General features: G+C 32.4%; 3 protein-coding genes across 5 annotated transcripts; 2 read left to right on the forward strand and 1 right to left on the reverse strand.

Moving 5' to 3' along the window:
• Positions 1 to 453: 453 nt before the first annotated feature.
• Positions 454 to 4,872, forward strand: LOC124938823 (60S ribosomal protein L6, mitochondrial-like). 2 transcript variants are annotated; one of them, XM_047479340.1, is made up of 2 exons: positions 454 to 581; positions 4,333 to 4,872. In XM_047479340.1, exon 2 carries the CDS (start codon positions 4,362 to 4,364, stop codon positions 4,668 to 4,670), a length of 309 nt encoding a protein of 102 aa, XP_047335296.1. In that variant the 5' UTR covers positions 454 to 581; positions 4,333 to 4,361; the 3' UTR covers positions 4,671 to 4,872. The 2 variants fall into 2 exon arrangements, with proteins under 2 accessions (XP_047335296.1, XP_047335297.1); XM_047479341.1 differs by having other exon boundaries at positions 551 to 711.
• Positions 4,873 to 6,174: 1,302 nt separating this feature from the next.
• LOC124938129 (DNA polymerase delta catalytic subunit) lies at positions 6,175 to 16,518 on the forward strand. The gene is made up of 30 exons (XM_047478505.1): positions 6,175 to 6,502; positions 6,633 to 6,743; positions 7,285 to 7,391; positions 7,552 to 7,711; positions 8,211 to 8,406; positions 8,522 to 8,657; positions 8,755 to 8,892; positions 9,119 to 9,196; positions 9,314 to 9,405; positions 10,001 to 10,067; positions 10,155 to 10,226; positions 10,417 to 10,503; positions 11,025 to 11,144; positions 11,235 to 11,333; positions 11,869 to 11,976; positions 12,106 to 12,201; positions 12,323 to 12,388; positions 12,835 to 12,891; positions 13,021 to 13,108; positions 13,213 to 13,292; positions 14,035 to 14,148; positions 14,325 to 14,439; positions 14,513 to 14,685; positions 14,774 to 14,845; positions 15,226 to 15,300; positions 15,399 to 15,488; positions 15,572 to 15,732; positions 15,818 to 15,891; positions 15,980 to 16,067; positions 16,210 to 16,518. The coding sequence occupies exons 1-30, from the start codon at positions 6,256 to 6,258 to the stop codon at positions 16,295 to 16,297; spliced, it is 3,255 nt and encodes a 1,084-aa protein (XP_047334461.1). The 5' UTR covers positions 6,175 to 6,255; the 3' UTR covers positions 16,298 to 16,518.
• Positions 16,519 to 17,139: 621 nt separating this feature from the next.
• LOC124937490 (probable methyltransferase PMT26) lies at positions 17,140 to 21,787 on the reverse strand. 2 transcript variants are annotated; one of them, XM_047477758.1, is made up of 10 exons: positions 21,671 to 21,787; positions 21,413 to 21,479; positions 19,669 to 20,724; positions 19,436 to 19,585; positions 19,086 to 19,356; positions 18,669 to 18,779; positions 18,398 to 18,572; positions 18,048 to 18,320; positions 17,783 to 17,977; positions 17,140 to 17,657 (listed from the first exon to the last, which is right to left on the reverse strand). In XM_047477758.1, exons 3-10 carry the CDS (start codon positions 20,689 to 20,691, stop codon positions 17,429 to 17,431), a joined length of 2,427 nt encoding a protein of 808 aa, XP_047333714.1. In that variant the 5' UTR covers positions 20,692 to 20,724; positions 21,413 to 21,479; positions 21,671 to 21,787; the 3' UTR covers positions 17,140 to 17,428. The 2 variants fall into 2 exon arrangements, with proteins under 2 accessions (XP_047333714.1, XP_047333713.1); XM_047477757.1 differs by lacking the exon at positions 21,671 to 21,787 and having other exon boundaries at positions 21,413 to 21,642.
• Positions 21,788 to 27,937: the final 6,150 nt, after the last annotated feature.

Raw genomic sequence — 27,937 nt, forward strand, 5'->3', positions numbered from 1 at the left:
GAATAGGAAATCAAAACAAACAATAACGAAATAAAGACAAAATATAGTGGAATGGTCGAATGAAATGTCAATTTGTTCGAAATCCTCAGCGCTGTGCAAACTCGTCTCCATTGGATGTTCTTCGAAGCTATAGGCCGTTGAATATGTTCGAAATCCTCTTCGATTCGTTCTTTATCGCTGAAAAAGAAGAGAAAATCTTCTCCGCCACCATTAGGGTTTCACGGCGGAGAAGACGGATGAGAGAGAAACTGAAACGAAAATGAAAAAAAAATTAAGTCTTTATAGGGTTCAGGGTGCGTCACGCACCTGGAGGGTGCGTGACGCGTGGGTAAAATGGTCATTAAAAAATTTGGGGGTCACCAGCGCTATAAAAATCATGGGCCCGCACCATCGGCTATTTGGCCTTATTTTGGGGTCATTTCCTCAAATTTCCCTAAAAAATAATAATCTATATCTAAGATTCTCATTCTACTATGGTGAAACACTGACTTACGACAGCCTATACTTCCGCCAAACCAGCGACAACCATCTCGCCGCCGGCCGTCTTCGCCGTAAAGTCTCCCTCTGCAGACTCTACCAAGGTAAGCAATCTGTAGTCAGTCTTCTTTTTCTTTCTCTGGACGGAGTAACGCAGGTCTTTCTCCTCTTTTCTCCGATCCGATTGTTCTTTCATCACCTCTTGCGAGGTTGAAATTGCAAGCTTTAGAATTGGTAAATATCCCCATTTTTATTTGACAAATCTGATCCCATTATTCATGATTAGTAAGCGTTTTTATTTCTTGATTTTCATTATCACTATCAGGTGCATTTTGAAAAATATTATATGAGCTGCTATTTGGGTTCTATTAGTTAGTTATTGTTTCTCTTGTTACTTGTCGTCTTTGAGTAATGTTTGTGGAATTGGAATTTTAAACTATGGCAGAAGTTGGTTTTTTAAGCTTAAAGTAGCTAAATTTCTGTACAAAAATATGCTGCCTACCAACTGTTTGATAGAAAGTTTCAGTAAGGAACGTGCTTAAAATCTTATTTTTCTTTTTCCAATGTTTAATCGATGAACATACTATCTGTAAGCTTTAGGCTAATCATGTAATGATATATGCTTTTAGTAGGAATGTAGTCATTGTGAACAGGCACACACTCTCAAACCCTCCTGACTGCTCAGTGCCCTCATCATTCATCAGCCCACTACCCTATCCCCTGTAGAGAGATTAGACCACCCTCACTTAGTACATTTTTCTTTTGCTGAAAGCCTGAAATCCAGTCTAGATAGTATTAGTTTTTTTTTTTAAAATCAAGTCCATATTGACGGTTAATTAGTTCGCAAGTTGCGTCTTGTAGAGACCATAAGTTAGAAACTCAAAGATGAAATAAAAGTAAAAAAGTATACTCTAATCCATGAAATGTGAATTATGTGATCCTTCGGTTCACTCGTATACATTTCCTTCTTATTCTTTATGACAATAAATTAAATCACCTGGCTAGTGATTACTAGTTACTTTAGAAATTAGTTTAAGAATGCCTTAGGTTTAATTGTTTATTTGTATCAGTCTTGACATTTTGTTTAGTTATTTGAATACTTTAATTATGTTTGTTACTTTGCTTAGGTTAAAATACATATTTTGATCTTGGATAATGTATATGCTAAAAAAAGCTAATTAATTTTATTATAAGTACTATGATGAAGAATAGAAATGAAAAGGATCGAGTGAGGTTTCAAAAACTAAAGTCAGATTGCTATTATAGAAATGCCAAGAACATACTGAGGCAATGAAAATGGCACTAGTGGGTTCAATGAAAAAACTCAAAGCTCTCTACCTTCGAGTCAAGTTAACAAAAGAAGTGATGAAGAAAATGACAGGCTTACTGATGAAGGTGGTAATGAAGAAAATGATAGTCTTAGAGATGAGGTCCTAGAACAATCTATAACAACGAGTGATAATCTTGAGGACTAATGTGTTAACTTGTTAGTACATTGCTTAGTGCTAATTGTTAAGAAAATAACCTTCTATTGTCTATTGTTAGAAAAATCACCTTCTTGATTTGTGAGAATTGATAGGCCTTTCCGTAAGTTGATATGCTTTTTGAATAAGGGCAAGAACTGATATGCATCTGATCTTATTCTCCTTAGTTTGCTATCAGTTTCTTGATTTGTGAAAATAACTGATATGCATCATCTTCTTGCTTGCAGCTTAATATATTTCTGTTTTTTATGACTTGTGAAATTCTTTTACATCTCATAGTAGTTACTATACTTGCATATTTAATTTGTTTTACAGCTTATAATTGCTTTATTTTCTATGTTATTGTGCGCAAAAAAAAGTCGTTTCGGGTAGTCCATCCTCGGGGCTGGCCTTGATCGTGAAATTAGATGCCAAAAACTATAAACCTTCTTATAAATATCAGTTATACTCTTAGAAACACAAACCTAGCCTATATTCCTATTATCCACTGAATCAATATTACTCATGGCTATAGCGTAAAGCGAATAGCGTAGCGAGGGCTATTTGAAAATAAAGCGTTAAAACATGTAAATATCAAAAATAAAAAACATCACAAAATTAAAAGTTTAAAACATAAAAACCATTAATTCTTAAACTATTACTAAACAAAACAAAATAAAATAAATAAATAAATATAAAACTATTACTAAAACTTATATAAATGATAAATCTAAACTATAAAATGAAAAACTTACAAGCAAGTTAACGATTTGGCTGTAGAAGACAAAACGGCTAGAGAATAGGAAAGAAGAGAATTGAAAGAGAAAATAATTGGAAAAGAAAAGAAGAGAAAGAGAAAAATTGGAAAAGAAAAGAAGGAGAAGAATTTGAAAAGTCGGCGCTATAAAGGGGCTATAGCTATTGGCGCTATTGGCGCTATAGCTAGAAAGGCGGCGCTATTTGAAAGTGTGTAGCCTATAGCGCCTTATAGCTACAAGGGGGCGCTACGCTACGCTATTCGCTATAGCTAGCGCTACGGGCGCTATTGACAACTATGCTCTTTCCTAAAATTTGGATTCAGGCTCAACTGTGTGTTAGCATACATCTTTGTATAAGTATGTAAGATGGCAACATATGAGTTTCCAAAGAACAAATTACTGTAGCTACTGGAATTATAAATATCTTTAGTTAGCACAGATGGATTTTATGCCAAATGATTTTCACAAGTTTGGAAGGGTTCAACTTTCACATTATAATTCTAGAAGTTTAACCATACTAGGCATGGGTAATTCATGAAGAACTGACTTCATGACATTCAAACTGTTTAAAGTTTAGAATACTATTGATTCTACCTGCAGTTGGATACAGCTTTTCTAGTAGAACCTCTTATGGTATGACTTAGAGCTTGTTTGATGTTTTTTTGTATTTTTTAAATAATCCGTTTTTTAGAAAAAAATCTTGTTTGCTAAACTGGTGGATTATTTGGGGGTTAAATGACTAAAATATGCTCTCTTTTTTTACATTTTCAAAATGCTATTAAAAGTAAAGTAAATGTATTTTAGTATTTATGTTGATGAAGTGATAAGGGATTATTTGGCCCTTTGTCCAACAAGACCTTACCTTGGTTATTCTTTGACAAAGATTTTACCCTCATCATAGAAAGATACAAAGTGATTGTGTTGATTCAGATTGTTTTGGTACTTTCTTATTATATATTAGAAAGAACATTACTACGAGTTTACACATTGGATTCATTTGAAAACAATATTTCTGACAGATTTGTCATCCATATGTAGATTTAGACGAGTTAATATTTGAAAACATGATTTTTTTGAATTTAGTGCGACACAAATTCCTGAATTTATTAACAGTTTCTTTACTAGATCCAGATTTATAAACCAAATGGGGCCAATGGATAATTGCTATCTATCACAAGATATCCATAACATAATCAAAACCCTGAAAAATCGCCTCATTAGGGGGAATCCAGTTAAAGTTTTGCGACCTAACAACTATAGTATCTCGTAGCCTCATAGGGGCAATGCTAAGAAACATAATAATAGTTTAACATTGCTTCTAACATTTCAGTAATTAAATTAGGGAAGAAGGTCATAGACTCATAGTTGAACAATTTCACCAAAGACAGTTACAATAGACCCTTTAGCAGCATGCATGAGTAGGTAATGTAAGGGAGTTCAAGATATCAACTTCAGCACCAGCCCTTTTAGACCTTATGAAGAAAATGTAGCGGCAAATATAATAGATTTCTCTGCAAACATAATTTATGGTCAACGAATTAAAAAAATATATGTTTTCAACCTCATTAATAGGGGAAATGACTCTTATGTTGGTTTCCAGCATTCTGAAAAGTGTCTTATTTCACCATCAACAGGTATTAAGGCAGTGGACAGAGACTCCTAGATGGAAGCTCAATTCTTCCGTTTTCTCAAAATTGTGGGTGTTGGTTTTAAAGCGAGAGCTGAATCAGAAGGTCGCCTTTTGTACCTAAAGTTAGGATACAGCCATGAGGTTGAACTAACTGTGCCACCTGCAGTTCGAGTCTTTTGCTTCAAACCTAATGTCGTTTGCTGTACTGGAATTGACAAGAACAGGGTTCACCAGTTTGCAGCTGCTGTTAGGAGCTGTAAGCCTCCTGAAGTTTACAAAGGCAAGGGTATAATGTACATTGATGAGGTCATAAAGAAGAAGCAGGGAAAGAAATCTAAATGATCTAATAATGCTGCCTGGCTCTTTATTATTCTGTTTTTTATTTTATTTTTATGTCTTTTCACTTTTTAGGTGATTTGCTGATATGCTTGGCACTCTTTTATGGAGAAAGCATCATGTACTAATTTGCAATGTAACAGGGATTTTGATCTATATTTACTTCTTTCTATCTTAAATAAGATTATGGTTTTGGATGCCAAGCATTTATCAAATTTAACAATTGGCTGATAATAATTAAGTTAACATTAGAATTTTAATTTTAATTTTACAAGAATTGTCATTTAATTCGTATATTTAGAAAAAAAAATATAATTGAATTTTTAATTCTTATGTGTTGAAAGAAATATGTAAAAATAATTTAAATATATATTATTTATATTATTAAGATATTTATTTGATACAACTTATTATATAATAAAATATAATAAGTTAAAATGTTAAAATTGTGAAATTATTATTTGAGAAAAATAAAATATTTTGTTTGAAAAAAATTAAAATTATTATTTTTGAAATAAGAATAGTAGAATCTAGCATTATAAAATTAAATGAGTTAGAATTTTTTAATGTAAAATATTCTAACACAAAATATAATTAAAATTACCACAATTTCAATTTGAAGCTTACTAAACACAAGATATTTATGAAATATATTAGCTTATGTTAAAAAAAAAACAAAAAAAAACAAAAAAAATAGTTCAAAATTGTTTCGATTATATTATCATCTCGAACCCTAATACCAAACTTACTTCACGATCTCTTAGGAACGACAATGGGTGGTTCGGGGTGGAAAACACATTTATCATTCCGTCCCGTTTTTAATTCAAGAATTTATATATTACCATTTATAATATTTTAAAAAATAAATATCTTTTTTTAAATAAACATTTTTTTTAATTTAATATATATTAAAAATTTATATTATTATAAAAAAAAATTAAAATTTTTACAAAATATAATAAATAAATAAATTGATGATTTTATATATTTAATTGTGTTTTAGTGTGGTGAATTTAATACCATATTCGCCTATCCCAATGAACTATTAGTCAAATAAAAAAACCGTTTAAAACATAACAATTCGGTTGAATTACTTTCAAAAATTAAATTACCATCTTTACTCCCGTGATAGAGTAAAAATACAAATGACATAAAAAAAAATGATAAATTTTTTAAAAATCAAATTCTTATTGTAATTTCTCACTCAAATTTACTCAAATTTCCTTCCTAATCATTCTCTAAATATATATTACCTTTTTAAAAAGATTCAAGAATATCATATTATTGTATAATGATATAAATATATGAAAAATCTTATACATATAAATATTATATTATAGATTATTTTTATTAAAAAAAGAATATTATTTTGATCGTCATCTACAATTGTTACTGTAGCCCGACGTTTGCCGGTGAAAATGAGAGATTATATTTGCCGGCGGCACGTGACATAAGCGTGATAAAATTGGCGGGAACTGACTTCTCTCAGTAATCACTTCTTCGGCAACCCTCCTTTCTTCTTTCTCCCGCTCTCTCTCTCTTCTTCTTCTTCTTCTTCGGTGCCAAACCCTGCTTGAAATCAACAGTCATCATGTCAAACGGTAATCCGAGGAAGCGCCCAACCTCTACGCCCATTCCTCAGTCACAGCAGAAGCATCACGCGTCAATGGAAGAAGAAGAAATGGACGAGGACGTCTTCCTCGACGAAACCCTCCTTCACGATGAAGAATCTCTCGTCCTCCGTGATATGGAGGAGCAAGAGGCTCTTTCCTCTCGTCTCTCCAAGTGGAGGCGCCCTCCTCTCTCTACATCTTACCAGACTCAGTCTCCAAGCATCGGTGAGTTTCATACGACTCTGCCATCGGATTAGGTTTCATTCCAAAGATAATTCATTTCTCTATTTTTGTTTTTTTATTTTTTTATTTTTTTGGGTTGCTAGAGTTTTAAAATTCGTTTAATTTGTTGCAGTTTTCCAGCAGTTGGAGATTGATTACGTAATTGGTGAAAGTCATAAGGAATTGTTGCCTTGTTCATCTGGTCCGGCTGCTATTATTAGGATATTTGGTGTTACCCAAGAAGGTTCGTCTATTTACCTCCTTCAAATGCATTAGGCACACATGTTATTGTGCTGAAATATGTTTTAAACCCTAGTCACGGTTTGATAAATGCCTTTATTCTCCACTTTCAATGTCATATTGCATTTTGATTCTATTAGAGTAACATATATCTGGGGACGAGAATTGTCTGAATGGGATTTGGGACTAGAAATCCATGTCGGAGTAAGGTCCAAGAAATTGTCTGTTTAAGTTGTCTGCTTTATTCCTTAAGGTTCAAACGTTTCAGTTGTTACAGTATTTCATTGTTTGAAATAATTACATTTATTTTCATGATCATCTTTTTTTCTGTGACTAAAAGCAAAAAATGTCCTAGTTGCTTCTAACTTTTAGATTTTTTGTGGGATTTTGGACCAAATTTGCTGAAGCAGGCATTAGTCAACAAGCGGAGATCATAACTAAGTTTTTTGATTAAACATGTCAAGATTTTTTTGTTTGGTGCTCTTTTTTTCTTTCTCTATACCTTGTACACAATTCTAAGAAAAAAATACTGCAATTGTGGCCAGGGCACAGTGTTTGTTGCAATATACATGGATTTGAGCCGTATTTCTACATCAACTGCCCACCTGGAATGGGTCCCGATGACATCTCAAATTTTCATCAAATCCTTGAGGTACTTTTTCTTTCTAGTACTCTCATGTTTTACTTTTATGGACAGTGCTTGTGAATGCGATGGGTATGCTTCTCTTTGTCTGTGGTACAATCATACAATGCTTGTTTATGATATGCCAACTGACCTAGATAATGCTTGTGGCAACTGGTGCCTTTCTCAGGGAAGAATGAAGGAGGCAAATAGAAATAGTAAGGTTCCAAAATTCATCCTCAGGATAGAGATGGTCCAGAAAAAGAGCATCATGCACTATCAGCAACAAACTTCTCAAACTTTTCTTAAGATTATAGTTGCCTTGCCAACAGCAGTCAGCAGCTGCCGAGGTAGACCTACAAACATTAGATTTTCTTATGAACTCAGAGATTTTGTTGGCTCCCAAACTAGTCTCATTTTTAGCATTTTATGCTCGGTGATCTCATGAAACCATCCTTCTCCTTTCCAAGTGATGTTATGAATTGTATGATTGCGTGCACAATTCATGTTTATCAATGGTGCTCCATATACCAATATCTAAGGCGGTCTCATATTCTCTACCAACTTACATTGAATTGATTTTTGTGTTCCACACAATCATAAATGGTTTTGTGGATTTAAAAAATCCACATGCTTCTGTGTTCAGATTACTTATACTTGGAAAGACTATGTAGTGCACCACATTTTTGTTGCTGCCCATTTGCTCGATAATACCTGCACATCAAACAATATAATCAACTTTCTGACCTACAGTTTATTCTCATGGAGTTCAGGAAATTCTGCATCCTTTATAATTGAAGTATTCTCACACTGCTTATACTTTGCCTTCAATTGTTGTGGATTTAATAGGTATTCTAGATAGAGGCATACATATTGATGGTCTTGGAATGAAGAGCTTTATGACTTATGAAAGCAATATTCTTTTTGCTCTGCGGTTTATGATTGATTGCAATATTGTTGGTGGCAACTGGATTGAAGCACCTGCCGGAAAGTATAAGAAGCCTGCCAAGAATCTTTCTTACTGCCAGTTAGAGTTTGATTGTCTGTATCCTGATGCACAGAATTATACTATTCAATCTTGGATGCAGTGATGCTTTGTAACTTGTTTACTAGCATATAATCAATTCTTATCACTTATTTCCTTAACCATAACCTCTTAGTTATTCGCAACTGATCAGCCATGCCCCAGAAGGAGAGTTCTCAAAAATGGCCCCATTCCGTATTCTAAGTTTTGACATTGAGTGTGCTGGTCGCAAGGGTCATTTTCCTGATCCTGCCCATGATCCTGTTATTCAGGTTTGACTTATGTTGATTGTATCAAAATAATAGATGTTTCGTGATGGAACAATGGAAATGTGTTGTGCATAAATAAGGTTCTTGACTTTTACTCCAGATAGCCAATCTGGTAACATTGCAAGGAGCGGACCAGCCATTTGTTCGTAATGTGATGACTCTGAAATCATGTTCACCAATAGTTGGTGTAGATGTGATGTCATTTGATACGGAAAAAGAAATCTTGAGAGCTTGGCGGGTATTTTACTTTCTTCTAAAGTCTAGCACTAAGTGAAGCTTTAAAAAGTGCTTATCCAAGGAAAGCATGACAGAAACACTAGTAATCTATATATCTCTATCTTCCCTAGAAAAAAGAAGGAAAAAGTATGTATTAGGTTAAGTATTATCAACGCAGGGAAAACCACTGGTTATAACCTTCTCTAATATTTTTCTTCTGAGATTTACGTGTAAAGATTCTTGTGCAGGATTTAATTCGTGAAGTAGATCCTGATATTATAATTGGATATAACATATGCAAATTCGATCTGCCATACCTTATTCAGGTTATCCAGGGGTTCTTATTGTACACTTTCCTTTAGTTTATCTCTCTTTGATATGATTTTCAAATGAATGAATGTACACAGTTTGGAGTTTGTTGATGATGTATGTTTTCCATCTAGAGAGCTGAAGTCTTGGGGATGTCGGAGTTTCCAATACTTGGTCGCATTAGAAACAGCAGGGTTCGTGTCAAAGATACAACTTTCTCTTCAAGGTTTTACTTAAACTATCATTTGTTTTCCTTATCAGATAGTATACTTATTACTTAATGTGCTTATGTTGACTTCCAGCCCTTTTGGTGAATGGATTTTATTGTTTACACCTTTTGGTGCTTGAAGTGCTATCTTTTCCCTTGATATCATCTCCAAAGACTTCTTGCTTCCATATATGTATACCTTACCTTAAGGGAGAGTTATTTACTAGAGCAGTGAAAAAAAACTGATATTAGGTAAATAACCACAAAGAGAATGGGCATGAACTTTGAAAAAGAAGACTCAAAAGAACTTTAACTTGCAATGATGAAGGTGACAGTATAAAAGATATAATGGAAGGGATGACTTCTTGTGCACTGTTGTTCCTTCAATAACATGCTAATCTTGAAAGGTGATTTGAACGAGTTTCAGATAGAATCGTATAGATCCATGTTCTTAAAAAATTATTATCCTTCAAAGTACTATTCCTCTTGGTGCTCATTGTTAGTGAACCTTGATTTGTCTCTATGCCATTTATATCAAAAAAAGTCTTATCAAACTATTATTGATCCATAAACACCAAGATACTTTCAGACGTTGATGTTTATTCTCTTACAGACAATATGGAACAAGGGAAAGTAAAGAGATAACAGTGGAAGGGAGAGTTCAGCTTGATTTGTTTCAGGTATTTTTTTTTGGAATTTTATTTGGCTTATTTGGTAAATTCCTCTTATTCAAAGTTAAATTATTGTAACCCATCTTTCTCTTGCAGGCTGTGCAAAGAGAATATAAACTGAGTTCGTATTCGTTGAATTCTGTTTCAGCTCATTTTTTGAACGAGCAGGTAGATTTTGTTTATTTTTCTCTGATGATTTACTATTTCAAAGATTCAACCGACTTTTTTTAGATTCAACCAACTTCTGCATTAAATGACAAAAAATTGCAGCCGTCGCCCGATATATTTCCATTTGCCTTAATTATGTGATACCTTGTAATGATTTATTTTTTGTCCTTGTGCTCTTTGGCGAGGAAAGAAAGAAGATGTTCATCACTCAATAATTACTGACCTTCAGAATGGAAATTCAGAGACAAGGAGGAGATTGGCAGTTTATTGTTTGAAGGTATGGTCTGCACTATCTGTATTATGTTGAATATCACTTAATGCGTAGTCCTTTAATTTAAATCAAATGAAAATATCTAAATTTGAAGTACTTGATATTAGTTGCTTTGATAATTTGAATTGACTCTAATTAATTAATTGATTTTAGATAACAGTTATCAAATGAACTTAATTCAAATAAGTACTCAATTCTTTAAATTAAGTGATAAGCTGTGTTATCAAACATTGCCTTAAATTTAATGCTGACATACTTACTATGTACTTGTGTCATCAAGGTATTCTCATTATTGTCATTTTCAACTCATCTTCATAGCAGTGTTTTTTTAGTTGAGGAAAGTTGGGTGTTTGTATTAGGCCTCGAGATATCTTATTCCTTCTTTATTTGAGCAACCGGTTCTTGTTCATTCCTTGCAGAAAAGATAAATAAATGTAAAGAGTTGCTGCCCACTTTTCTTCCCACAGTTCTGCCACATTGTTATCTCTTTTTCTACTGTTGACACTCTAATTTAATTTAACTTGCAGGATGCTTATCTTCCACAAAGGCTTTTGGACAAGTTGATGTTCATATACAATTATGTTGAAATGGCTCGTGTCACTGGTGTGCCTATCTCCTTTCTTCTTTCAAGAGGACAGAGTATTAAGGTTGTCTCCAAAATGTTTCGTCTTGTATTTTTTCTTGTGGGAATGGATTGTGTTCTGTAAGTTAAGGAAGTTCTTTACAATTGGGTTCAGGTGCTTTCTCAGCTTCTTAGGAAATCTAGACAAAAGAACCTTGTGCTTCCTAATGTCAAGCAAGCAGGATCTGAGCAAGGAACATTTGAAGGGGCTACTGTAAGTTATTATTATTATTACCCCTTTCTAAATGCAGACTTATTCTTTGCTGGGAACTTAGAGCATATTAAACGTATGATATTTTTAGTAATATGTATGGGCATGTGTTGCCTTGTCAAAGTACATATCTTTGTTTATATATTCATTTCAGAGCTTCAATTGTTGATTCCAAATTGGTAGTCTCTATTCCTTCTAGACTTCAGTATAGTTGTTCAAGTTGACCACAGTGAGTGTAGGAAGAAGAATTGTAGATAGATTCTTCCTAGTTTTCCAAATGTTATTATATTATATGTATCTGACTTAGTGTAAGTTTATAGTTCGAGGAGTTCACTTACAAGGTATAGTTAAGAAGATTCTCAGGAGTCAAACAGTTCTCTAGAATAACCATTATAAACCAAGATTATTTCCTTGAAGCAAATGGTGGCTTCTGAAGATCCTTGATTCATGTGTTATGATCTCTCTATAATTAGGAACAAGGTCATGAACTTAGTGCGTTTACGTGTCCTTCGTAATATCTTTTATTTACATATTGTAGGTTTTAGAGGCCAGGGCTGGATTCTATGAGAAGCCGATTGCAACTCTGGATTTTGCATCTCTATATCCTTCAATCATGATGGCATACAATTTATGCTATTGCACTCTGGTAAATCATAGTTCTAATCAAAGTTTACAAATATTTTGTGCATGGTCCAGTTGAGCTTGATGTGATTGTTTAACATACTAAAATCTGAGAAGCTGATTAGTTAAACATGTGTTTCCAATATCCTTTAAGGTGACAAGTGAAGATGTACGAAGACTCAACCTTCCACCAGAATCTGTAAATAGAACACCGTCTGGTGAAACTTTTGTAAAACAAAGCTTACAGAAGGTTAATATTGATATTAGTTTACTTCCTATTATTCCAGTCCTTTATGTTATCCTCTTGTTCTTCTGGGTGGGAAGGAAGTAGTACAACGTAATTTAAATGTTTGTGATTGGATTCATCTCAGGGAATACTTCCTGAAATTCTTGAAGAACTATTAGCTGCTCGAAAAAGAGCTAAAGCAGATTTAAAGGTACTCGATGACATGCTCATTTTTGCTGTTGATTTAATTTGTTAGTTGAGTTGTGATCTTCTGTTATGTGATTCCCTTTTCTATTGGAATTAAGGAGACTAAGTTTGATGTTTATTGTTGGAAATCAGCCCAAATTTTTCCTTACACTTTCAGTGCATGCACATTTTTACCCTAAACTTTGTTTTCACCATTTTTACACTGAACTTTGCCAAGTTGTTCAACAGCATTCATTTTGCCTTACCTTTTATAGTGCTGTTTTTAATTAGTCGTCACTAACGATTATGACTATTGTCAATATGTTTGTCTGATTTTCTCTATAAGTGTGACCTAATGCTGAAGTGTACTCTAACTTTGGTGATCTAGTATAAGATTATCTTGTGCTGATCAGGAATGCATGTGTTCTTTCATCGAAGATGCTCCTCATTCATGTTTTAATTGGTTTTCAGGAAGCAAAGGACCCTCATGTGAAGGCTGTGCTAGATGGCCGCCAACTGGCTTTGAAGGTAAAACAATATTCTTCTTTCTCTAGAATAGCAATCTATGGGGACAGAACTACACTGTTTACTTGTAATCATATTTTATTTTGTTGATTAAACTCTTGTTTGTTTTCTGTCTTATCATCTGATCTTCAGATTAGTGCAAATTCTGTATATGGGTTTACTGGAGCTACTGTTGGCCAATTACCATGTCTAGAGATATCTTCAAGTGTAACAAGCTACGGTAAAATTTCTGTAATTTTATAGTGAACCAAGAATGTATAATTCTATTTGCACAAGTGAGCATATGGTAAATATGAACTAATGATGGTTATGACTTCAATATAGGTCGACAGATGATTGAGCACACAAAGAAACTTGTAGAAGAAAAATTTACAATGCTTGGAGGATATGAGAACAATGCTGAGGTATATATGTTTTGGCTTGTTCTAGAATTAAATGGAACGACTCTTACAATTAGTAAGAACATTGTATCAGCTTCTTCAATAGAACCACTTTGTGAAGAAAGTATCTTATATTTATTTCTGATTATTTAGGATAAATCAAATGAATTCTTGGAAGGAGAAGCATGAAATCTCAAGATGGAATTTATTCTTTCTAAGTTTTCTTTTTTTTTATTCTACATTTTATATAGGAACTGTTAATGGTATTTAGTCTAACTTAGGTTAGATTAAGTTTTAACATGTTAAACTAGTAAAGTTAAATACAAGGGAGATCCTGACTCGCCTTATGAGGCTATAAGAAAACATATAGGATCAATGTTTGGCCTAGTACTAATATTATACTTTGAAACCTAAATAACTCAATATCTTCAACATGAGCATATCGATTTTCTATACAAAACCAATTTCATTATTTACATTTCTTTTCCCCATTATGTAAGAGGAAAGCTTATGAATGGACCCTGGGTTGATACATGGAGAAAATTTGTGAGTTTGAGCATAGAGTGCCATACTGATAGAAAGTATTCATTAACTCTGCTTTCTTTGAACAACGATTTTTTTACTTAACCTAAACCATGTATTAACTTATTTCTTAATCAAAAGCTGTACCTTTTTGTGATCCTTTGCCACAATTGCTTCAAAATGTATGCATACCTTTTTTATTCAGAATTCCGATCTGGTTTAACTGATTTTTATGGAATATCAGGTTATATATGGAGATACAGATTCTGTTATGGTGCAATTCGGTGTATCCGACACTGAAGCAGCCATGAACTTGGGGAGGGAAGCTGCGGAGCATATTAGTATGACTTTTGCCAAAGTAAGTGTTATGTTCTTCATGTGACACAAGCAATATGGCTAGCCAAATTGTTTTAACTTATAAATTGGATAACGACTAAGCGGACAAATGTCAGAACTTTGTTGCCTCTAAAGGTTATGTCACAAGAATTTCCTTTTGCCCTTTGTTCTTATTTTAGTCGTTTGTATTGTTTGAAGCCCATCAAACTAGAGTTTGAGAAGGTGTACTATCCATATCTACTGATTAGCAAGAAGAGATATGCTGGTCTTTTGTGGACACGTCCAGACAAATTCGACAAAATGGATACTAAAGGTTAGATTCTTGATTTCATATCGTGTTATAACAAGAAACGACAACCAAAGTCTGACGCAACATTTTCGGACAGGAATTGAAACAGTAAGAAGAGACAATTGTCTGTTGGTGAAGAACTTGGTCACTGAGTGTCTTTATAAAATACTCATAGACAGAGATGTACCCGGTGCTGTTCAGTTTGTCAAAAATACCATCTCAGATCTTCTCATGAACCGGGTGGATTTATCTCTTCTAGTTATTACTAAGGTAATAATAAATATCACCACGGTGTGAAGTTCCCATATCCATATCACATTGCTTTGAGATTTCACTCTTTCGTTAATCTTTTTATCAGGGATTAACAAAGACAGGAGATGATTATGAAGTAAAAACAGCGCATGTGGAACTTGCTGAGCGGATGCGAAAGGTTGTTTATTGCTTTATTAGCTTCATTGGGCTTGGGCTGTTCTGTTACCAAAATGTTTTTAATGATCATGTTCTACAAATCTACATTTGTTATGTTTGAAAAAGATAACAATGATCCAGAAAATAGTATTATCATATGATCGAAAAAATAATTTGTTCATGATCCAAAAATAAAAAATCTCTATACACCAAACGCATATTACACTATAATTTGGATTATGATGAAGAAAACAATTTGTATACTAATCGAAGCAACAAAAACTATCCAAAGGGTAATCAGAGACAGTTTCAGACATTTATTGGTTGTTCTTCATTATATTCATCTGCTAATATTTTTCCCACTTAAAAAAGTTGATTCTTCCACGTTTATCATATTTACAGCGAGATCCAGCTACTGCTCCAAATGTAGGGGATCGAGTCCCTTATGTCATCATCAAAGCTGCAAAGGGTGCCAAGGTGATGCAAGCATGTGTTTGTTTTATTATTTTAACTTTAATATGGACTTCGACTACAAAACTTGTTAATATTGTGTTGTAATGCGAACATACAAACAGGCTTATGAAAAGTCAGAGGATCCTATTTTTGTGCTTGAAAATAATATACCTATTGACCCAAATTACTACCTTGACAACCAAATAAGCAAGGTATGCATGAGCTCTTCTCAACTTATATTTATTTTGAAGTATTAATTATTCTCATGGACATAATACATTATTTGATTTTACAGCCACTCTTAAGAATTTTTGAGCCAATTCTGAAGAATGCCAGTAAAGAACTTCTTCAAGGAAGTCACACAAGATCAATCTCCATATCAACTCCCTCTAATAGCGGCATCATGAAATTCGCGAAGAAGCAATTAACTTGCATTGGATGCAAAGCTCTAATTAAGTACAATTTATTTTAGTGCTTTTCCATACATTTCTTTCGTGTGTGTGTACAATTTGATTCCTATTAATGTCTTTCGTTTTAACAGAAATTCCGATCATACTCTTTGTTCACACTGCAAAGGAAGAGAAGCTGAACTCTACTACAAAACAGTAGTTCAGGGTATCGTCAAAATTCAATGTTTCAATCTACAATTACTAATAGCATGCTTGAAACTTATAAGCAATTTGTATTGTGATTTTTTTTTCAGTATCTGAACTAGAGAAGCTTTTTGGGAGGCTATGGACTCAGTGCCAGGAGTGTCAAGGCTCTCTACATCAGGATGTTCTGTGCACTAGGTTTTCCCCTTATTCGTTTCCTTTTAAACGATTCAACATAAAACTTAATTTAAATCATATTTGTGTTGATCCTGATTTAGTAGAGACGGAAATCTCATATTTTACATATTTACGAGTCCATGAATATATTTCTTGTGTGTAGCCGGGATTGTCCAATATTTTATCGGAGGAAGAAGGCACAAAAGGACATTGCAGAAGCGAAGGTGCAGTTAGATAGGTGGAGCTTCTAGAGTAAGCGGAACAGCTTCGTTTCGAAGATGAAATAGTTATATGCTATCTTTTTGTACTCAAAACACTGCTCCTTGTTTCTTTAGGACTGACCTAACTTATTTGGTTCATATTTCTGGTTTAACTTTCTTCTTTGTATTGAGCTTAGTAAAGAAATGAGAAGATTTCCTCTTTGTATTTAATGAAAGATAGTGGTTATTTATTATAATTTATGTTAGAATCACTATCTCATTCATAAATCAATATTATTAAAATTGAAAATATTTATTTTATAAAGTCATACATTGTTCTTTTCTTCCTTTTTTGGGATATCAATTAAAATTTATTTTAGATAATTAATAATTCAAATTGTTTTTTAAATAATTGATTTATAGGGGTGATAAATTATTTTTGATCAAATTTGGTAAGTTTTTGGATAAATTTAAATTCAGTTTTATGAGTAGAATATGTTTTATAAAAACATTACCTTTGATGCTTGTTATATAATTTTGTTGATATTTAATTTTATTATTAATAAAACAAACTTAATTAAAAAAATACCTGTATAATAACATATCAAAAAAATGTTAATTGGTATATTTGTAAAAGAATATTTATATTATAACTTTAATTAATATATTTTAAGTTAAATTAATTTAATTATTTGAATAAATTTTATATCCAACTCTAATAGATCTATTTTTATTAATTATATCAGAAAATCAATTTAAATACAAATTGACAAAAAAAATTAAATATTCTACCCTATTTAAATTCAATAAACCAACAATTCACATCTTAAGGTGTTTATTTGCTGATTTCAACAAATATAATAATTGTAATCATTAAAAAATGCATAACAGTATGAAGAATGATATTATTTTTTCCTCCATTAGCAATAATATTCTTCAATATTACAATCTAAACAGCACTTGGAAAATGAGAACATTAAAGTTAACCAAAAACAAAACAAAAAAATTAAATCTATGGAAGAAGATTATAATGATACATATGCTAGCCTTTGCTCATGGAAAGAATACAATGTGGTAGTCTTTTTTTTTTCGGTTTCATAACACAATTGAATTTTTGTACCTATTTGACGTGCCATTCGGAGGGGCATTGATTGTCAGTAGAAGAACCTCGATGAGCTTCTCTCAAGCAATGGCATAAGAGATTGTCTCAGTCTCGATGGGGCGCCACATGGTCTTCTGGACACATAAAAGCCCTTCATTGTCGTTGGAGTAAGTTAATCGGATCTCCCATTGCATTGCCCTAAACAAACTCTCCAGCTCGCTTATTATATCTACATGGTCTCGAATAATCAGTTTTCCTTCTGGTCTAAGAATACGATCTGTTTCCGCTACCAACCCCATGAAGTTGCATCTGTAAACAGCCAAATATAACGATTTTTGTTAATGTTATTTTACATAGATAAATATTGATGCATGGAGTAATCTCTTTGTGCTATCATTTTTTCATTTTACATAAATAATACAATTGATACTTACTTTTTCTTGATTTTGGAGAATAAATGATCAGCATGAAGAAGATCGTAGGATCTAGGATAGGCGCTAAGTGACTCGCACCAATCATGATAAATTCCAAATAATCCTCGCTCGAAGATAATCGGAAGTGTATCGGGTGAGTCTATTGGGACCACATTCAGTACCCATATCTTCATGTCCTTTAGAGCAGCAGCAAACCTATATATATATGATACATTTAATAACTCCGAGGAAAAAAGAAAAAAAGGAATTTGATTTCCATACGTACCCTCCGTAAATAGATTTCATGTCCATGACATTTCTTACAGAGGACCAATCAATTCCCATACCGCCCAGATACGACTTGTTCACAACACGCTTCCAATGTGCATAGTCTGTCATGAAATCCTCAGGTGCAGGTTTTCCGTAAACTCCAATTTGAGAGCCCAATAACCAATAAGGTGACTTTGTTAACCTTTCTGGCCATTGCTCTGGCCATTGAGACCCTCTTTCTGTTGCTTCCACAGGCACTTTGTGTATACAAGCTTGCAGTGGAACATTCCTGTAGTAACAAGAATCATGTTTTCAAGAAATTTAACCTGGATTTTCAAACAGAGAACCAGGGGAAGGGCAAAATACCAGGCTGCGTTTGGATCATCGGATTCTTGGCAAAGTGGAGGTTCACCTTGTGGTCTTTGTACATAACATTCGTTTGTCATTGGCTTCTGATATATTGCTATACCTACTCCGTTTACTCTGTCCTTTGTTATTGAAACAACTTCCCAACACATTCCTTTCGTTAGCGTTTTCATGGCTGCAGATGATGGAATCGCATATATAATGATTAACAACCTATGAACATTTCTCAATGAAAAGGGTTTTAAGTCAAAATGATAAACTAATCATCTACCTTCCCAGATTTCAACATCTTCTGCAAGCTTTTGGTAAACAGGAGTGGCAGACCACACGAAGTAACCGCCAGGCCGAAGTAAGCGGTTCAGCTCCAACAGAAGTTTACCACCTGCAAGAGTCAAGAATCAACTATCAGGTTGCGTTTTATAAAACTGAAAAATAAGTGTTAAAATGCCTAATACTGAACTAGTTAAATAAAGTGTGTAAAATAAAAATATCTTAAAATTAAGTTATTGATATACTAAAGACTTGTATCCTCGTTAAAGATCTCTTTTATATGTTCTTTCTATATTATGAGTTAAGTTAAATAATTGATAGCTTAACGAACTAAACTAGATTTTTAACTTAATTCGAACTGAATCTAATTAAATAGGAGATTCTAAATAATAATTATCAAATTAACTTAATTTAATACCTTCAATATGCCAGGGGACCCTACAACGAGCACAATGGACAACATCAAATGTTCTACCAGGGAATGGTAGTCTCTTGGTGCCCATTACAGCAGATATAGCAGGGATTCCTCTTTCAAGTGCAAATTGAACTTGAGCTTCATGTTCATCTTTCGGGGCCAAAGACATGGTGAGCACATCTCTGTCAAAAAGATAGCCTCCAAAGCTAGCAACCCCACACCCAACATCCAACACCACTCGAGTTTTCTTTCCCCAGGCAATATCAGGTACAGACTGTAGAATCAAAACATGCATCCATGTTAAAGAATTGATGACTAACTCTTAATATATTGAAAGAGTTACAGAATCCAACCTGTTGAATGAAATCAATATAATGAAGTGCACCGTGCTTAAACTGGGTTCCACCACCAGGAAAGGTAAGATAATCACCACTAACTTTAACCCAGTTCTGGTGTCCCTTAACCTCAGCCAGCTTTGTATGTGGAACATTATGATACCATATCTGCACAAAAAAAAATATTAGAAATTCATTTGAGCACAGAAAAATTTAAGAGACGCGCAAAACGATAGAAAAAAATCATGCACCTTTTCCCTGCTAGTGGGCCACTCAATGGATTTCTGGTATCCTTCTGGAAGAGGAACGAGACAGGTAGGAGGATCCTCTGGACAATGCCTCTCTCTGTGCTCATAATGCTTTGTTGATCGAAGGCTCCTAATAGCTAGCAAGTTATCAAGGCAAGGAATGAAATCTGGGCCAGCAGTGACATTGCATAGTTTCCAGTTATATCCACTTTGTTCATCAGATTGAGACGACTTCTGCGATTCTTTTTCATTCTTAGATTCCGTAACCTGAGTTGAAAATGCCCCATTTTGGGTGGTGGTTTCGTTTAAAAGCTCTGACTGTGCGCCTGCAGGAAATACTTCAGCAGAAGACTGCTCGTTTGTTTTTATGTCCTTCTCTTCTTTATTCTCACCAACATTATCCTGGTCTTTAACCTCATTAGAGTTGTCTGGTTTATTCTCAGTCTCATTTGGATTTGGTTTGTTCTCGTTCTCATCTTCTGTTTTTGTTTCCCCGACTTCAGATTCCTTGTTTGGAGTAGATTCGAAGTCATCCTTCTTTTCTAGTTTCAAATCAACATCCTCTTTACCTTCTTGACTTTCACTTTCAGTCTTGGATGTGTCTTCTGACTTAGACTCCTCCTCTACACTCTCTTTTACAGTCTTCTCTTCTTGGTTGTCTTCTGTGGCAGTCTGACTAGTTTTATCCTCAGAATCATTGCTTTCCTCCTGAGATTTGCTGATATTGTCATCATTTTTTGATCCATCGTCAGGCAAATCACCACTATTGTCCTCAAATTGCTTACCATTTCCATCACTATTCTCGCTGCTAGAAGTGCTCTGTTTAGTATCAAGTACTTGGTCCTTCAAGTCGGATTTCTTCTCCAGAGTAGATACCTCAGTGTTCTGGCCGGGGACTATAGATGACGATGTCATCATCCATACTCCCACTAAACAAAGAGCAACAAATGCAACTATTGTCACTGTAGAACAGTAACTTGAGGAGGATTTCCGGCCATCAACTCTGGAGTACTTTCCTATTGCCATACTTACCCTCAGGATTGTCCCTCTCAAGTTTACTTACACCTACAACCAACAAATAACAAGTACCAACTGATTATACTATTTTCCATCGAAGTCGCAAGACCAAATCTACACATCTAAAACTTCCGATTCGAGCAGCTAAACTCATTTGCAAACAAGCAGATCCAGATTGTTTAGACTCAATCTGAAAACCGACATAGCATAGCCAAAATCAGAGGCACAAATGACTTGTATAGCTCATTATATCGCTATAACTGTTCATTTCCTATCATAAAGTGAATATTTCTTATCTTCATTTATCCTTTCTTATACAGAAAACAGACAATCTCCACCTAAACATATAAATTTTAAGTCTAGGAGATGAACATAATCCAGGTTCTAAAGCAGTTAATCGAAAAAAGAAAACTCATATTAAAATTTCAAGGTCATTTGAGAATTTAAACTGAGATCTGGATTAGATTGTCAATTGGTCCACCTATACCAAGACTATTCAAAAGCTTCAAAACAGTAGGTCCAGCTAAACAAAACCTATTCAGAATGTATTAATTGAAGAAAAGAAGTGACCAAACCATAATTTACGGAAATTATCAATGCAGACGTTCTCAAACGACAAATAAGAAAATGACGCAACAGATCTACATATCATCAACCATTAAATGAAGTAAAAGCTCGAATATGAAGTGGAAAAATCGAAGTAAAGACGATTGATAAAGCTGCTTAAGTTACCTGACACTAGAAAACTTCAGATCTGAGAGATGTGACAAGGATGAGCAATGTTTATTGATTCATCACTACAGATGAAGAGAGAAGACGAGAGAGATGAGTATATGAAGAAGATTCAAGATGTGAATCGACACATGATGTATATAATAAGGGACGGCGAATAATGCGTCGTTGTTATGTGTATGTGTGCTTTGACAAGTAGATTACACGTTAATGGTGGAAAAAGTTGAGCAGAGAGAGAGAGATAAAGAGAGCTGACCTTGAATCAATGATATGAAATCGGTAAGACTGTAAATCTACTCTCAGAGGATGGCCGTGAAATCAGCACCGGTGACGGATACTGTAAATTTTGTGCTATAGTTTCTTCAATATATATATATACCAAAAAATAAACTTGAGAATAAAGCAACTGTCCAAAAAATTAGTTGTAGTATTGTTTTTCTTAATTGATGTAAGCCCTAATAATTTATTAAATTAAAATAATAGTACAATTATATTATTATTTTTTTTTTCGTTCATAAATTTAAAAGACTATTAATCCTTGTATATTTATAAAAAAAAACATGGATAAAATCAAGTATATCATGAAGTAACTAGATAGATTGTATATTTCTTAATATTTTAAGTAAGCGATAACATTTGGTTTCTTTACGGTTTTGATTTTCATTTAAAACGGTGTTTGGGTCATGCTAACTTATTTTCTTTTTAAAAGAAAATAAATAATTAAAACATAACAACAAAAATATTATAAAAAAATTATTGACATAGATTTTCTTGCAAATTATGAAAAAACAGTTTAGAAGAGAGTAATAAAATAATCAGTATACATTGGATCTCAGATCAGACATCGACATGATAATGGTAGTGTGAATGGATTTTATCATCAGTTGTCGATAGTTATTGAGATTTCTCAGATTTCGTTTCAGCCAAATAATTCAACCTAAAAACAAATATATGAGAGGTCATATTTTACTATATAAAAACATTAAGAAGAAGAAAAGTGGTATGAGATTTCTCAGATTTCGTTTCAACCAAATAATTCAACCTAAAAACAAATATATGAGGGGTCATATTTTTCTATATAAAAACACTAAGAGGAAGAAAAGTGGTCCAATTTGTAATTATTAATGATTCAAATTAAAATATTTATTTTCTCTTAAAAAAAATCAATAAGTTAAACCCACCTAGAGTAACTAATTCAGGCATGAAAAATGTAATAAAAAATATGAGTTATGAAGACAAAATCATATTAAATTTGAAACAATTTTGAAAGTTTTTATTATATGAACAGTATATGCATTCATTCATTTGCAATATGGATCAAATTAAAAAAATAAAAAAAAAGGGCTAAAATCCAAATACAATTTTCAATTTGTGTCACCTCTTTAGATTTGACAATATCTTATTTCTAATACCAAACATTATCCTCCTGTCTCTAAAAGCTCATAACTAAACAACTTTTAGTATCATAATTTCTTAGTTTAAAAAAAATAGAAGAAAAAACTTACAAAATACAGTAATTTGCTAAGATGGAAACTCTTAGCTCAATTAATTAATTATGCTATAACAATTACCATATTAAATTTTACCACCCTTTATATTGTTAATTAACTGTTGAATAAATATTTATATGAAATTTTGTAATAGAAAAAAAAAAACATATTTCCGGTGAGGGTGAGATAATACCGTCTCTGTCAATGTGAAGAGAGGGAAAAATGACATGGAAGCCCAAAATTTCAAAGTCGTTTTTCAAATAAATAAATATATATATTCAAAGCCGTGGGTTGTCGCGACGTGCCGACATATATATTGGGACTTCCTTTTAAATTATTTAAAATTAATCTTAAAATTATTAAGAAGTGAGTGTTATAATTATGGCTTGACAATAATCTTCTATATATATCTTCTATATATATTAAAATAATAATAATATAAACTATTGCAAATGAATATTTCATATCTTATTTTATTTTTTATTTTTTATTTTTTTATTTTTTTTAATAAGATTCTTTTATCAAAATGGTGTAATAAATTTGTAACGGAGCACAAAATAATATTTGTGTATCAATAATTAAATGTAAATATGGTTATAATTGTTCTGGTTGGTTCACCAAAATGTTTAATTATCCAGCAGGGTGTAACATTTGGAAGAAAATTTACTTTATGTGGAAAAAATTTCGTAGACAATCTAGATTCATTTCGGGGATGATTTTTCGATTAGTTTTGGGACGACATTTGGTTTAGTGTCAAAAATCTAGTTACGGTGTATCATTAGTTTATTTTCATTGTTATAGGTAAAAATATCACAATTAAAGACATGTTTGATCATCGATCTAGTGATTTGTTAGTCGAAATATATATAAAAGTAAATTAAACATTATTGAGACTTTGTCCTATAACAGAGTCTTACTTTTTGTAGAACGCAAGTAAGTATCCCCGTTTAATTATCTAGCGGGGTATAACAATTGGAAGATAATTTATTTTATGTGGAAAATTTTTCGTAAACAATCGAGATTCATTGTGGAGATGGTTTTTCGATTAGTTTTGTGACGACATTTGGTTTAGTGTTAAAAGTCTAGCTACGAAAAATCATGAGCTTGTTTCTATTGACAATTGTTATATGTAAAAATGTCACGGTTAAGGACATGTTTGATCATCGATTTAGTGATTTTGCTAGTCGAATTAGATATAAAAGTAGATTAAACATTATGGAGATTTCGACCCATAATAGAGTTTTACTTTTTGTTACGATCGTTAAAAGTTCGATGATTTATCTTTAACCAAATAATTCATCAAAAAATAATTTGGATGTTAACCCAAATATGTAGATCTGTCATATCATTCACATCAATTCAAACTTTTCAACAACTACTCAAACACTCGGACATCATTCAACAAATCTCAATAATACTCTACAAACGACTACAAATATTGGCCACTCATCGACAATGCAAAAACAAATGGTGATTCAACCTCTTTGTGATATTTACGACTAGGCATAACACATCATTTTTTCATGCACATATTATTAATAAAAATACAACCATAAATAATGCTTCATCCAAATAACGAGATATTGAATGGAATCTTTGACTATTACAAAAAGACGGGACACATGTTTACGTCGAGAATTTACGAGCTCGATAACTTATTGGGTATCATTCTCTCTTTTTTTTAATTTTTTTTTTAATTTTCATGTCATTATTTGTGATTGTGTTTCAACATTTTTTTTCTATTTTTTAAAAATATATATATACCTTAACAAAAAAATAAATAAATAAAATCATTAACACTCTTTGATTTAATATCATTAGTATGAGGAATTGATTAAACAAAACAAAACATAGCTTTCAGCGAATATATAACAAGTCGATGCCATAACTCCATAATTAGTCTGGCCCATTTATTAATTGAAAATATATTGACTTTACTGAATAATTTATTATATGTTTCATTAATACGGGTAGCTTAGAAAAATAACAAATGTTTGTAGATCGTGGTGTATTTTAACAAATATTTGTAGATCTTGGTGTATTTTATTTTGTTATTAACTTATTAAAATATATCATATTATTTTTCACTTTGTATGTTGAATATTTTGTATTATTAAAATAATTTGTTTTTCACTGCAACAACAATCATATAAGCAATTTATATTTATATAAAATTAATAATATAACTTATTTTCTTTAAAACTAAAATTACGAGTTATTGTTATTATTTAAGTATTTATAAAGTCACCAGTTATACAACTACAAAAATAACAACAAAACTTCAATTTGGCCCTCAATTATTTGACGATAAGTGCATTAATTACTAGGTTCATGATACTTGTTTGCTTACATTAATAGATATATTTTAATTTGCTTTTAGCTAGAACTTAAAATATGAGCTAAAATGTTTTCATAAAATTTATTCGGGCCTGATAATAATATTAGACAAACAAATAAAATACACCTAGTTTATTATTGCTAATTCCTTTTAGCTACAGAAAAACTATCAATAACAATAATATTTTCTCATCGTTATTATCATTTACATAAAAATATTTTATGCTACTTGGCTACATAAAAACTATCAATAATGATAGTACTTTCTCATTGTTACTGTCATTTATATAAAAATATTTTATGCTACCCAACCAACCGAGTTATGGCCAGGCTAGACCCTCTTGTTTATATGAGTATTTGTGTGTTAGTACCATATTTCTCATTTATTTATTTACATTATCTTTTAAATAGTAAAGAAAATTCAGTCACAACTTTTACAAGAACACTGAGTTTCACTTCTTTTTTAGACTACGACTACAGATTCAGGAATTAGAGTTGGAGTGAGTTTGAAATTTTTTAGAGTGAACTTAGAATTAGATTGAAAACAATTAAGGATAGTGTTATATTTTTACTGTAAAAAAATATACATTTTTTTTCGGGGTGGGCTGAAGCCTATTTAAGCCCCTAGTAGGCCTTAAGCATATAGTTCGCAAACATACTCAACTGAAAAATTTGAACTCAACACATTAGGGATGTTAGGCATACCTAATTTTTTTTTTTACCCCTAATCCAGAAGAAGGTATACACTCAAAATATTATGGAAACACATTTTGCACTCTATCAACAAATTAGACAAGCCTTCTTGTATATCCGAATAACCATAAAAAATATTCCTTAAAATAATAAGTTTAATTTCATATAAAAAAACCTATTAAACATTTAAACCTAATGGCATTGGCAGCAACACTTATATTTTGAGAGCATAGCAACCAATGTCCATAATAAGTAAAATAAAAATTATAATTTTGATTGTTACATATAAATATATAATACATATATCAATTTTATTTGTTTTGGCTCATGACATAATTAGATGTTTCGTTTGGACAGCTTTGAATTATCATATTTAAGAAATAATAAAGAGGATTATAGTAAACTTTTTGAATTATATAATTATTAATAATATATATTAAAAATTTCTCTAAGGCTTTGTGCAAAGTAATGATGATTTAGTGAGGATCACGTTTGGGAAGGTGGGTAGGAAAATGAGTTATGATCTTATCTTTTTATATGATCAATCCAACCACCATGAAAATGAAAAATAATCATATTATTGTGACTACCAAGTACCAACAATAATGATTATTTAATTTGATTTTAAATTATTTTAGGAGCGAAAATATACAGCCCTCCATTGTTTCACCTGTGAATATCCATTTCAAAGGGAAATTTGACGAAATGATACCAAAAACTTAACTATTTAGCTCTGTGGTCACTCTCTAATTTTTATTGAGCTGGTGACCACTTAAAAAATTTTGGACAAAAATACCCCTTTCGCGTAACGCTGAGACGCTAAGTGGATTAGGTTTTATATAAAAACTCAAATTTTTTCATTTCCTTAATTTCTTTTCTCTCTCTTCTATCTTCTCTTGTTCGACGGTGGCGGCGAAGCGACGGCGAGGGCGCCTACGGAAAACAACATCAAATGAAAGATAAGTAAACTTAACCTAACCTGAATCGATTTTCATCATACACATCCATGTTTCAAACCCAAACTCTAACCCTAAATCGTTTAATCTATTCATATTGGTTAATATTTGTTTATATTTGGTTGATATTGGTTGATATTTGTTGGTATTTGTTGATATTTGTTGATATTGGTTGATATTTGGTTCATTATTCTTCATATTGGTTGATATTTTGGTTCATTATTGTTCATGATGATATTTGCAGCTCATTAGAGTTCCGTTTCAGGGAAGATTCGCGTCTCCCGTCTCGCTAAGCACTTAGCGATTCGTTAAACACTTAGCGTTACGCAAAGCACTTAACGTTTCGTTAAGCACTTAGCGTAACGCTAAGGCGCGCATATGAAGAGGTTTGACTGGTTATCAAAGAAGAATCTCAGAGCAGGATATTTCTTATGGGCAATGATTGCATATGGATTAGGTATTTGTCACTATCTCTATCATCATACTCACAAATTCACAATCTTGTTGGAAAATTACCAAACATAAAATTAAAAGTGATTTTTCTTCCTTTGGTTATGATCCAGATAGTGTAGTTTTGGTTACTTCATTTGGTTATACTCATTCAGCTTATTTGTACTTTCATAATCAAGATCTTATTGGAAAATTACCAATTATTTTCTCTTATCAAGATCTAAATTATAGTTTTTCCATTTTTACTTCATTTGATACCTCATAATTCATGGGTTGTTGTTGTCTATGCAGGCACTTTGTTCACATTGGGAAGAAAACGAGGAGATCTCATAATCATGTGGACTAGAGGAGAACCGGAGAGGCCTTGCCCACACCATCAACTTGAAACCTCTCAATAAAGATCATTCCTAACCACGAATGAGAATACTACTACTAGGCTGATGTAACTCTTAGAACATGTTCTCATTATATATACTTATATAGGTAGTTATATAACCTCTGTAATTTTGTGTCCAACAGTGTCCAAATATGCTTCTTTTTAAAAAGATTTTTTCATAAAAACAATGCTAAACACAAAGATTACATCGACTATATCTA

This window comes from Impatiens glandulifera, chromosome 5, assembly GCF_907164915.1.
Source record: "Impatiens glandulifera chromosome 5, dImpGla2.1, whole genome shotgun sequence".
Classification (NCBI taxonomy): domain Eukaryota; kingdom Viridiplantae; phylum Streptophyta; class Magnoliopsida; order Ericales; family Balsaminaceae; genus Impatiens; species Impatiens glandulifera.